Genomic DNA, 12,890 nt, shown 5'->3' with positions numbered 1-12,890 from the left:
ATGCTGTGAACTGAAGTTTGCCCCAGAAATGAATGGATTAAATAGTTGGTGGTGACTCTAATAATGTAAAATACTGAAATAAAACACACAAACATAATGCTTATATTATATAAGACTTGTCAACGTCTAACGTCCAACATGCTTTATACTGTAACGTGACAAATTACAAAGTCACTCGTCACCTCCACCAGTGTTGACGCTCCAATCCCAGGGGTCCTTGATCCAAAACATGGTCAGGGGCTGCCTGTTGAGTCCATTCACATCAATGCAAGGGTTAAACATTGGGAAAAGGGGCTCTTTGCACTCCACGCAGAAAGAGTGAAGCAGAGTCATGGTGTCTGCATTGTAGAACGACAGCTCCCCCTTTGGGAGATTTGCCAGAATGCCCAACTTTTTGACTTTCTTCCCAACTTGCAGTTGTTTCTGCCGGGTGTCATGGCACGCCATGTACTGTCCCTCACCGTGGTAGATGCACCAGGAAGTCTTATTTACACCCAGACCAGAAGGCCTCAGATTCAGACCAGCATCTCCAGTGACTGAACCAGTGGTCACCCCGATCAGCCAGTATGGTTTTTCCTGCACACTGACTTCCCAGTAGTGTCGGCCAGTAGTGAAACTCTTCTGAGCCAAGACACTGTATTGGGAATCATATGCTTGAGCGGTTGGAGCCCCGCTGTCAGGTTGCAGTCCCCAGCACACTTGTCTCCCATCCTGGGATATCTCTAGCTTTGGGTGGGCTGTTTTCAAGTCGAGAGCAGGACAACTTAGATCTGAAATAACAAATTAATATCCAGAACACAATTATGGGGAACATAAGTTTACTTTTGAAATTTTCAAATCTTTATCTTTTCTTTTTGGCTTGTCTGATTAGGGGTCGCCACAGTGTGTCTTTTTTTCTATCTTCGCCTATCTTCTGCATAATCCTTTTGAAGACCAACTGGCAACTTCCCTCATGGCTTCCCTATCAACCTTTTGTCAAGTCTTCCTAGCTCTCTTGCCTGTCAGTTTCATCGTTATCTTCCTTCTAATGATATACTCACTATCTCTCCTCTACACATAAAACCCTTAAAGTTTGTCTCCATAACATCTAACCTTGACTGTCCTTCAGATGAGCTCATTTCCAATCCCAACCAACCTGGTCGCTCCAAAAGAAGACCTCAACATTTTTATTGCTGCCACCTCCGTCTCTATCACTCCCGTTGTTGTTGTTGTTTTTTTCTCAGTGCCATTGAGCTGTACATAATGGCTGATATTACTGCTGTCTTAAAAAGAAATGCCGTGAACACCTAAGCTGTGAAAAGTGGTATAATTTGGAGTTCAACCCCAAAATTCAGATAAAATATGCCTCAAAAGTCAAACAAAATTTGAAGTTCAAACCATCATATATGACTTCTGAGGAAATGAAAGCATCTGGCAGCTCATTAGAATAGAAAATATTGTCAATCAAAATAAAATATAAGCAGCATGATGGAGGAGAGGTGACCCCGCACAATTCTGAGGTTTGGGGTCCGAATCTCAGCACCGGCCTTCCTGTGTAGAACTTGCATGTTCACGCAGTGCTTGCGTGGGATGATGATAAGAGGATGGATGAAAAGCAAAGATCGCTTGTCCTCATTAGGGTCGCGGGTGAGCTGGAGCCTGTCCCAGCCAATCACAGAGCACATACAGACAAACAACCAGCACCGTAACCTCCTCCCCCCCAAAATTGACCTATGAACATTTTATCATTTTCAGTTAACCTAACTTGCATGTTTTTGAAATGGAAGCCCCACACAGGACATTGGCGAAACGCTAACCACTAGTTCATTGTTTTATCAAGCAAATGCCCTGTTGGACTGCGATTGGCTGGCAACCAATTCAGGGTGTCCCCCGCCTACTGCCCGAAGTCAGCTGGGATAGGCTCCAGCACGCCCCGCGACCCTTGTGAGGATAAGCGGTATCGATAATGGATGGATGGATGCCCTGTTGGACACAAAGTTAGAGTACATACTTCACAAGGCAACTGCGAAGCACAAAAACGATATGCGAATAGATGTGACTAGGTGTTTTGAACTCCAACAACACCTTCCATGTTGACATAACATTGCCTGACTGTACAGTTCATAAAATTTGATGATGACAACAGTTTGAAGCCTGAACAAATTAATTCACGTTATTCACTATGGGTAAAATATTTTGAAAGTAAATAACCTTGAAGTGGTCTAGCCTCTAGCGTCACACAACCGATTGTGCAAAACTTTGGACGCTCTATCAGATCACCGTACTTACAAGACCACATTCGAGGAAAGTGCTGCGACAGAGCCACTGACAGGTCATCCACCAGTTTCTCTACTGTTCTCATCTTGTCAGGCTCACACAGCTCTCTGTCTATTTGCTGAAAGGGTGCCAACTTTGGAGGGTCGCTACAATTAAACAGGAACACAATCAGATGTCAAAACAAATCCCTCAATTATGACAATGAAAACATGAAGGACAAATGTACTAACCACAGATTCTGTGCGGTGATTTGCTGTAAAAAGAAAATAAAGCAAGCGCGTGCACTTGACGTGTGACCATGACATTGGAGCAAAAGTTTGATGCGATCCACAATGTTTCCACCTACCTGTATGAAGCTCAAGTCATGAGTTTCTTCTAAGAGTAATTTACTAGAAACTCGGAGTTTGTCTATCTCGTTGATACGAGCCTCCACGATTCCTCTCTGCGCTTCCAGCCACTCGCTCATACATTCCTCTTCCGCCTCAATGATCTGCATCATCAGACGCTCGTCGCCATCCAGCACAACTCGGATCCTGTTGTACTTGTCTGAGATTCTCTCTCTGAAATCGGTTGCAGACATCTGAAAATATATATTTTTAGTCACCTGAATTGCTCAGATATCAATTGAAAAAAATATTTGTTATTTTAAAATGACCGTACCACTGTTTGTGAATACATGAACTCCAAATCCTTAATGGTGTTCTCTGCCTCACATCTCATCTGCAGCAGTTGTTTCACAGTTGTCTCCATCATGCTCTAAAAACAGATCAGTAAGTCATTCATTTGATTGGAATCCTGACATAGAAATATGCTACGGTAGTCACATTTTGTAATGACCTTTAAGTCTGTGCAGGCTTCATGTAACTGGGCAGCTCTGTGATTCTTGTGTGGACCAACCAGGACACACAAACAGCAAACAGGGACTCTCTCCTCCAAGCAAAAGAGCTTAAGCTCGTCACGGTGCTCCTTGCATTTTAAGGACAGCAGATCCTTCGTCACCTCCACCACGGTGTGCTCCCTCAGTGCAGATCTTTGCTGGTGCAACATTGCATGAGCTTGGCACAGAGACGCGTCACAGGTCAGGCAGGTCCTAATAGCTTCTGATGGTGTTTCTATGCAGTGGTCACAGGAGATAGTTGATGAAGATTTGGTTTCTGTCGGTAGCGCCGACGTTGATGATTTGCTAATGAAGTCCTTCACTTTGCTTTGTAGGTTTGTATCTATCTCTAGAGTGAGGGTCGATGGTAGCAGGATCCGACACTCTGGGCAGAAAAGAGGACCCTCCTCACAGACAGCCTGGATGCAAGTCAGACAGAAGTGATGTCGACATGGAAGTTTCACAGGATCTGTGAATAAATCCTGGCAGGCAGGGCACTTCAGAGTTTCTTCGACAGTCCCCATAGCTTTACTTGGACCTGCAATGGTGGCTCGGAATGAGAATGCCTTGTGCTGCATGTCCTGCTCATGAATGTTTCACAGGCCTCTTTCTACATGCACAGCCAATCACGTGCCTCAGTATCACCTTACTAAAGATGTGCTGATATTTTTCCATTTCCTGGACTGGCTCACTCCAAGATAACACATCAAACTGGATTTTTTTGGAACTTTAACATTGATCCAGCAAAACTTTAGTAAATTATAGATAGATAGATAGATAGATAGATAGATAGATAGATAGATAGATAGATAGATAGATAGATAGATAGATAGATAGATAGATAGAGACAGACAGACAGACAGACAGACCGATCGATCAATCAATAGATAGCGATAGAGTATATGCACATATATGTATATATGCAGTCTACACATGTACATGTAGTACACAATTATAATGTTATGTATCATTTGTACAATAACATTATATGATATATGTACAATCAATGATGCCTACTTCTACTTTTTTTCCTATCTTGTGTACTAGCCTCTACATCTTAACTATCAGTTTCATCAGTCAAGTTACATTATATGTAAGATTTGTAAGTTAAAAAAAAATTAACTGGCGGTTAAGTTAAAAATTGAATATACACGTGCAATACAATGCATTTTCTATTAGTGCCTCGGTGTGAATGCCTTATGTTTTGTTTTTGCCACACTTTAGCCTATATGATACAATGCAGTGAGCTTTTGTTTCCAGCAGTAAGGTTCTGTATGTCGCTACGTAATTGTCAATCTACTATTTTTGCGTAAACTAAGACTCCAAAGTACAGTAGGCGGTGCTGTGCTGCGTAAGTAGAAACATTACGCAAACGTAATTTGTGAATTGCAGTCCCGTCGCTCTAACCGTAAACGTGGGCTGTGGATGTGGCAGCGAAGTGCCGTCAGCTGACTACGTGTCTTTGCTCCAGAAGTTTATTCAAGTGTATTTAGGCTGGGTTTCTTACTTTTGATCTTTGCCCAGGTAATAACTGTTATACTCAATGTTTGCTATTGACCTTCTTGCTCTATTTCCACGTATCGGCAACATAACTTGCTAATGCTAAGCTAGCTAACATTATGCATACCTTTGCATGTTTAGAGTAATGTGCCAGCTGGCGATAATAGCACTGCTTATGTTATGTACCATGAGATTCATTCGTTTCAGCAGCACCCACTGTCTGGATATTTAGCGTCAATTTTTTTTTGTTTACATTGGCAGCCCATCAGCATCCTAATCAGTAGGTTTGCAAAGGTGCAAGTTCTTTTTGTCAAGTTCAAGCCCACTGTTATTGAGACGAAAATATCAATCCTTTCATTTTCTATACCGCGTGTCCTCATTAGGGTCGCGTTTTAGTTGATGCCTGTCACTAACTTTTGATCAGAGGCTGGTTAGACCTTGCCGCACATGGCCAGCCATCATACCCACAAGCACGCATTAAGTCAGGTGTCCTGTATTAAATGGGCATTTACCCTGTGTTTGTCATACTTGATTTTAGGTTTCGGTGCCATGTTTGCCAGACTCCATTTGTGCTCTCATTTGCCACTCAGAATTCGGCAAGTGAAAGTCAACACTGCTTCTATCAGAACATTTTCTCAAGCAAAATGTAAGTAACACACGTCATACTGTAGCTGATAACTGACTTTACTGCATTCCCATTGACCACAACCATAGGTCCTACACACCCGAGCAATATAATGTGATCCAATATTAGAGTGAAGTGTTTTTTTCACTTCATAGCAAGTAATGTAACCAAAATGTCATGTAGTGTGTAGTAGTAGTTAGTTCACACCCGATTTCATTTTTGATATTTCTTCTGATATCTGCACAGAGATGAAACGATATGAACATATCATATCTTGATTTTCATGACCAGAATTATTCCCATTATCACTGTACTGTATCACTAAAAGAAATGTAATTAAAAAAAAATCACAAATACATGCTCTGGCATTGCAGCATGTTTTATTTTGAATGCAAACACTTTAGAATCTGAAACCCTATGTACTTTTTGACTTTCAAAATTGTAAATCGCAGAGACAAATGTGAATTTTCATACCTGCAGCACCCCATGAAATGTACTTACAATGATAAAAGGCATATACAGTACAATTAGATTTCTGTCATCAAGACACATATATGAAGAGAAACAATTAATTTTATTAAAATAAAAATAAATAAATAAATTAAAAAAAAATATTTCATAAATTAAATAAAATCACAAATGTTTATTTCCCATCAAAGGGATCCGATTTGAGCTGCCAATATTCACAAACTCGTGAATTGAAGTTGGCTTTATTCAATCTTATAAATGACTCACGGTTCAAAGGTAAACTGTTAACCTATTCATCCCTAATATACACTTACAGTCACACACCCACGCTCTCATGGCAAATCTTTTGCCCATCGGAGTGAGTTGAAGCAAGCCAAACGCATCGTGGTGAAACTAGGGAGCGCTGTGGTGACACGGGGAGATGAGTGCGGCTTGGCGCTGGGGCGACTGGCCTCCATAGTTGAGCAGGTAATGCACCATTCAACTTGTTGATCCCTATGCTCATGTTCCGAAGGAGAAAGTTTCATTCAAGATACTAACTCATTATCATTCTTGTATCCTGTCAGGTGGCCATGCTGCAGAATCAAGGGAGGGAGATGATGATTGTCACCAGTGGTGCTGTGGCGTTTGGGAAGCAGAGATTAAGACATGAAATCCTGCTCTCTCAAAGTGTCAGGCAAGCTTTACATTCAGGCCAGAACCAGCTGAAGGAAATGGTGAGCTATGGCTTTATTAGAGATGCATCTGTTAAATATCCATTTTCACACTATTTCTTTTTTTTTTTTGCAGGCAATTCCAGTTTTAGAGGCAAGGGCTTGTGCAGCTGCTGGACAGAGTGGTCTGATGGCATTGTATGAAGCCATGTTCACCCAATATAGCATCTGCACGGCACAAGTATGAACCTGAACTTTTTTGTTAGCAATTACTGAAAGCAGTTTGAAAGTGACTGTCACTAAAGGCTTGATTACGTATGTTCATTTCTGCAGATTTTAGTCACAAACTTGGATTTTCATGACGAGCAGAAGCGGCGTAACCTTAACAGCACACTTCTTGAACTTCTACGGATGAACATTGTCCCCATCATTAACACCAATGATGCTGTTGTGCCCCCCCCTGTTCCCAACAGTGACTTACAGGGAGTAAATGTGGGTACTGTGTGTGTATATGCATTTCCATTTTTAAAGGGATTTTAATTGTTTACTTTGGTGATATTTGAGTCTTTTCCCCTTCAATCTGCATGCTGCACATTCCTGCTTATGTTAGCTCTCAAGAGGTGAACTTCTAACCTCTTAATGAGACTTGCTGGCTTTAGCTGTATATTGTCAGATATTTTTTTTTCAATCATAATTCATAATCTTATTTTTTCCTATGGCCTTATCAAAATGATTTGATCCGTTTCAGGTAATAAGCATCAAGGATAATGACAGCTTAGCTGCTCGTCTGGCTGTTGAAATGAAAGTTGACCTCCTTATTGCCCTGTCGGATGTTCAAGGTACAGAATTACTAGATTGATGGTCGTCTTAAATGTTAATATTATTGCTCTGAGTTTTTACTTAAACATTTCACCCCAAAAATTATAGAAACTTTCACAATATATATTTGACCAAATAAATTACGTATATTGTGCATGTCATGGGTTTTCTCTGGGTACTAAGGCTTCTTCCCACATTTCCAAAACAGGCATGGTAGCTTAATTGAGTAATTTAAATTGTCCATTGACATGAATGTAAGTTTAAATAGGTGTCTATCTATATACGCCCTGCTATTGACTGGCAACCAGTTCAGCTTGTGCCTCACCTATCACCCAAAGTCAGCTAGTATGGCTCCACCTCACCCGTAACCCAAGGACAAGCACTATAATTATTAACACATTATTCCAAGCAAAAATTTGTATAAAATGTTTCTTTATTTTTTTTTTCTTTTAATAGCTTGAATGTTTTGTCTGCATTGCTTGAATGTAGAAATAAACATGATTAAAAATATATATCTGTTCTACAGGCCTTTATGACAGTCCACCAGGTACAGATGATGCTAAATTAATTGATATCTTCTATCCTGGAGACCAACAATCAATCACTTATGGAACCAAGTCCAGAGTTGGCATTGGTGGCATGGAAGCCAAGGTTGATGCAACAAACACAATACTTCATCCCAAATTGTAGATGGGGTTGATTTAAAAAACGGGACTCTTGATTAAATTAGTCCATGTTTTCTTATACAGGTCAAAGCAGCCCTGTGGGCACTACAAGGTGGGTCATCCGTGGTCATTGCCAACGGCACAGATCCCAAAGTCACAGGCCATGTCATCACGGACATTGTGGAAGGGAAGAAAGTCGGCACTTTTTTCTCTGAAGTAAAACCAGCAGGTGCATTGAGCTAAATACAATTTGAAATGGTTCATGATCATGTATTTTGATCATGAGGGCTTTATATTTGTGGTTTATACTCTTGTCACCGTCAGGTCCCACTGTAGAGCAGCAGACAGAGATGGCTCGTCATGCTGGAAGAACTCTGGCTTCGCTGCTGCCGGAGCAGGTGAATTTGTCCTTCCCTCATCCCGCTGTTTAGGTATTAAGAATGTAGCGTGGAAGTAGCTCATCTATAAGAGATGCTAAGTTGTCACCCTAATAACTGTTGAGGTGCCTTTGAACAAAGCACCGAACCCCAAACCCTTTGCTACTACAGCGGAACCTCTGGTCACAAAGTTAACGAACGTTTGCAAGCAGAAGCAGTTTTTACCTTTAAAATAATTAGAAATGTTCCATTCCCCGTACCAACTCTTGCCAAATTGCTAGTAAGGGAGGGCATGTGAATTGTACAAAATTAAAAACTAACATTTATTTTTTACTTTAAATGATTTACAATACCTGTTTTAATAACTTGGCACAAAAATGTCTTCCCATAGCTTTACTTATATGAAGTAACTAAAAATGACAATAACAACAGAAAAAAATAAACTTTACCTTTATGTATTTCCATATTCGTTGGAGAATTTTTGAATGCCAGAAACTTGTGAATTTGTAGGCTGGCAAAAAACACAACATTTCAGAGGTGACAACCTCAAACGCTTCTCTTAAATAAGGCCATGGATGGGGAATATTTTGATTTTTCCCAATGTCCTTCGTTGTTACTGCTCCCTGGTTCACATTTCGCATTACAAGTCCCCAAGATTTCAATCATTCAATCAGTTGAAAAAGTAAGGAGTCAATTTTGACAAAATCACAAAAAGAAATACGGTACTAAATTAAAGTACAAAAACCTGAAAAATCTAAACTAAGTACAGGCTGTACGTATATTGCACTACCCACCACTGTAAATCAAAGCAATATTTGAACATTTTGTTCGTAAACTGATGTGTTCATGAACAGAGGTGTTGTGTGACTGAAGTAGGGGTTTGCATCTCCAATAAAAGACTATTCGATACGCATCTCAATACTTGAGGTGAGATATGATTCAAGTACGCTTAGATTTTTGAAGTGGAACGATTCGATTTGGTTTGAGTCAATTGGATTATGATTCAATTCATTATGGTGCAGCTCAGGTTTTGACAGGTTATGATGCAATGAGTTTCTAGTTGTCATTTGACTTGCATAGGATGTGGCATTTCTTTCAGAGATTTATCTCTCCAATAAAAGATGATTCAATATGTATCTCAATATATTTTAAAGGGGGTTATTTCGGTTTGATTTTAGACTTTTAAATTAAGACTGATTTTCCAATTCAAATTGTTTTTTGTTACAGAATCATGGTTTCACTGCATATACAAATTGCACATGTTTTTTTTTTGCGTTTCCAGAGAGGAGAAATCATCTGCAGTCTTGCTGAGTTGCTTACAGAGAAAAAGGATGAGATTCTCAGTGCTAACAAGAGAGACATGGAGATTGCAACGTCATCAGGTAAAGATGACAAACGGGTCATGTAAATGACCAAAATCCTCTTATGTATGTGAGCCACAGGCTTAAAGCTGTGTCAGTTAGTGAAACTTGTTCAAACTCAGCATCTTTGGTTTTGGTATCTGTACAATGTGTGCGTTTGCGCCTAATGATGAGTGAGGAAATTTTGTTGGTGAATGATCAGTCTAGAGTGTATAGTCCCTTTTGTAGCTGAGTATGGATACTGGTCTTAAGCAACCAGGCACAAAAGAAAATCTCTGTGAATCTACTAAATCTGGCATTTTAAATGTAGTTAACTTAATGTATACACTGGAATTCTTCACAGGCCGTTTCTCCCAGGCTCTGATCGACCGGCTGAGTCTGTCAACAGCTAAACTTAACAGCCTCGCCATCGGCCTGCGTCAGCTGGCTGTGTCCTCCAGGGATAGTGTGGGTCGGGTGCTGCGGAGGACCAGGATTGCAAACAACTTGGAGTTGGAGCAGATCACGGTCCCTATTGGTGTCTTGCTGGTTATCTTTGAGTCACGCCCTGACTGTCTGCCGCAAGTAATTGGCACTGGAGGCATTTTTGTCCTTACAATACTGTACCTCAATTTCGATAATTTTTTAAAATTGTATCTGTTATGTGTGTTCCAGGTATCTGCTTTGGCTATTGCAAGTGGAAATGCTTTACTGCTGAAGGGCGGCAAGGAAGCTTCCAACACCAACAGAATTCTGCATCAACTCACGCAGGAAGCACTTTCCATTCATGGAGTGGCAGATGCTATTCAACTGGTGAGATTGAACATGTTAAATTATATACATGCAGCCACAATTTTCCTGGGATGACCATGTTCTTGTTCTCATTGATTGCACTGTGCAGGTTAGCACACGAGAAGAAGTTGAAGATTTATGCAGGCTGGACAAGATCATTGACCTGATCATTCCAAGAGGTTCATCCCAATTGGTGCGAGACATCCAGAGAGCAGCAAAGGGTATTCCTGTACTGGGCCACAGCGAGGGTGTCTGTCATGTCTACATTGACAGTGAAGCAAGCATTGACAAAGCTGTTGAAATTGGTATGTGGTTGGTGCCTTTGTGTATCTATATATTCACTATTTTAGCTACAGTTGGATTTTAAGGCTTGTGTGTCTCGTTTTTTGCACCGCTTTATGTGCCTAACCAACAAAAATGAAAAAGGTCATCCTGCTCATTTGTAACGCCAATTATCTTGCAAACCCGTTAAAAAGACTTGAAAGATTATTTAAAAAAAAAAAAGTGGTATGGGACCTTTAGGTGTTTGACAACCAACTTATACAAATATTTGTATATATATGCATTTGATTCCAGTCCGAGACTCTAAATGTGACTACCCAGCGGCCTGCAATGCTATGGAAACTCTCCTCATTCATAGAGACTTGTTGCGAACGCCAATATTTGACCAGATCATCGATATGCTGAGGACAGAACATGTAAGATAAATGTAATTTCTGGGACTTGCCCACTCAACCCGATATGGTTGTAATATTGTTCATTTCCCCTTATTTAGCTTATAACAAAGTATTACTCTGATTTCCCAATTTCATTTCTTCAGGTAAAGATACACGCTGGTCCCCGGTTTGCATCGTATTTAACGTTCAGCCCATCTGAAGTGAAGTCCCTGAGGACAGAGTACGGGGATCTGGAGTGCTGCATCGAAGTGGTGGACAGTATGCAGGACGCTGTGGACCATATCCATAAATACGGCAGCTCCCACACCGATGTCATTGTTACTGAAAATGAAGAGACAGCTGAACAGTTCCTCCAGCAAGTGGATAGCGCTTGCGTATTCTTCAACTCAAGCTCTCGCTTTGCTGATGGCTACCGCTTTGGTCTTGGTATGCACAATATTGATTTAACCTTATAGTTAGAGGATATGATTTAAAAAAAAAAAAAAAAAAAAGTGAACATCAACTGAGTATCTATATTTCCAGGTGCTGAGGTGGGGATTAGCACAGCACGCATCCATGCCAGGGGTCCAGTGGGTTTAGAGGGGCTACTGACCACCAAATGGGTCCTCCGAGGAGAAGGTCATACTGTGTCCGACTTCTCTGAGCACGGAAGTATGAAATACCTTCATGAAAACATCCCTGTTCCCCAGGGGAGCTTCAGCTAGGCTCCTGCCCAGACTGCTATCAATGACTCAAGTTTGCAAATGTCAGTCGCATCCAAAGGTTTGTGACTGAAAGTAGCATGTCGCTGCTACTTCTTTAGTTCTTGTGAGAATCAAGTGTTACTGCAGAAAGCTTGCATGCAGAACAGAGGCTTCTTATACCAAACAATGTTTTTGGAAACCTGTGCACACATTTTGACTCTTTCTAATTCAAATAAGCAAAATTATTTTGGCCAAACATACACGCAGCAACTATTTTTTTTCTCACAGTGATGATAAGGTAATCACTGACACAGTGGGGATTTTTAACTTATTTTTCTACAAATTCTATCATTGCCTTTTTGTAATTTACTGTAAGGAATTTTGCAGTACTGTGTTGCAGATTTAATTAGCAGCCTATTTCCTGTTACAGATCATTTGAATAAATATCTACTATGGTAACTTGTGATCGATTTATCTTATTTGTTGTTTTGTGCCTGTATATTATTTATATTTGTTCTTTCCCATTTCACTATGCACACACAAATCTCAGAATATTATCATTCTCACTTAACATAAACATATAACTTATAACCGTATCTTATGGTGGTAACGACAGGTTGCAAATACTATTGAAATATTTTGTTACAGTACTAAGTCGATAACGTTGTTACGGTACTTAAGATTTTGTCGGGTACCTGTCCTTGAAAGACATGAGTATTAATTTTTGTGGACCTTGATGCCTTAAATCTGAAAACAAATACAGTATCTACTTTTTATTCCTTATAGTACTTTGTGAGACTCGGCGGGTTTTTTTTTCAACATTCGCGGATGATGACACGATGCAAAAAAGATAGTAGTAGAGAGAGGCAAAAGGCTACCATGATTGAGATTGTGACAGATGATTGAGATCTTGGGGTCTTACAATGTGACTGATGATTGAGATCTTGGGGTCTTACAATGTGGAAAAAACGGCCAGTATCAACATGAAACGTCAGCAGCCTTGTGGTGTTGAAAAAATCTCCAGTTAATTTGAAAAGATACATACAGGTAATTTTTTTTTGTTTTTTTCTTCCCCCATGGAATCAATGCTAATTTAGCTGGGTTTTTTTGGCTCACACAGGTCATGTCAGCTGAGTCCTGATCTCCTGTCAGAAATTA

At 40.3% G+C, this 12,890-nt stretch overlaps 2 protein-coding genes across 2 annotated transcripts; one reads left to right on the top strand and one right to left on the bottom strand.

Moving 5' to 3' along the window:
- Positions 1 to 171: 171 nt before the first annotated feature.
- On the bottom strand, positions 172 to 3,657 carry LOC147139662 (E3 ubiquitin/ISG15 ligase TRIM25). Its single transcript, XM_086045292.1, has 6 exons — positions 3,094 to 3,657; positions 2,917 to 3,012; positions 2,603 to 2,836; positions 2,487 to 2,509; positions 2,269 to 2,402; positions 172 to 770 (listed from the first exon to the last, which is right to left on the bottom strand). Exons 1-6 carry the CDS (start codon positions 3,655 to 3,657, stop codon positions 172 to 174), a joined length of 1,650 nt encoding a protein of 549 aa, XP_085901418.1.
- An 859-nt stretch (positions 3,658 to 4,516) lies between these two features.
- LOC147139661 (delta-1-pyrroline-5-carboxylate synthase-like) lies at positions 4,517 to 12,191 on the top strand. The gene is made up of 17 exons (XM_086046071.1): positions 4,517 to 4,657; positions 5,172 to 5,279; positions 6,043 to 6,194; positions 6,293 to 6,442; positions 6,516 to 6,620; positions 6,713 to 6,871; positions 7,128 to 7,218; positions 7,725 to 7,849; positions 7,948 to 8,092; positions 8,188 to 8,261; positions 9,523 to 9,622; positions 9,945 to 10,165; positions 10,256 to 10,393; positions 10,482 to 10,677; positions 10,949 to 11,070; positions 11,193 to 11,475; positions 11,572 to 12,191. Exons 2-17 carry the CDS (start codon positions 5,183 to 5,185, stop codon positions 11,751 to 11,753), a joined length of 2,340 nt encoding a protein of 779 aa, XP_085902197.1. The 5' UTR covers positions 4,517 to 4,657; positions 5,172 to 5,182; the 3' UTR covers positions 11,754 to 12,191.
- The last annotated feature ends 699 nt before the right edge of the window (positions 12,192 to 12,890 follow it).

The sequence above is a fragment of the Filicampus tigris genome, chromosome 11 (assembly GCF_054856515.1).
Source record: "Filicampus tigris isolate MCC_2025a chromosome 11, RoL_Ftig_1.0, whole genome shotgun sequence".
Classification (NCBI taxonomy): Eukaryota; Metazoa; Chordata; class Actinopteri; order Syngnathiformes; family Syngnathidae; genus Filicampus; species Filicampus tigris.
This window is presented reverse-complemented; position numbering and strand designations above follow the sequence as displayed.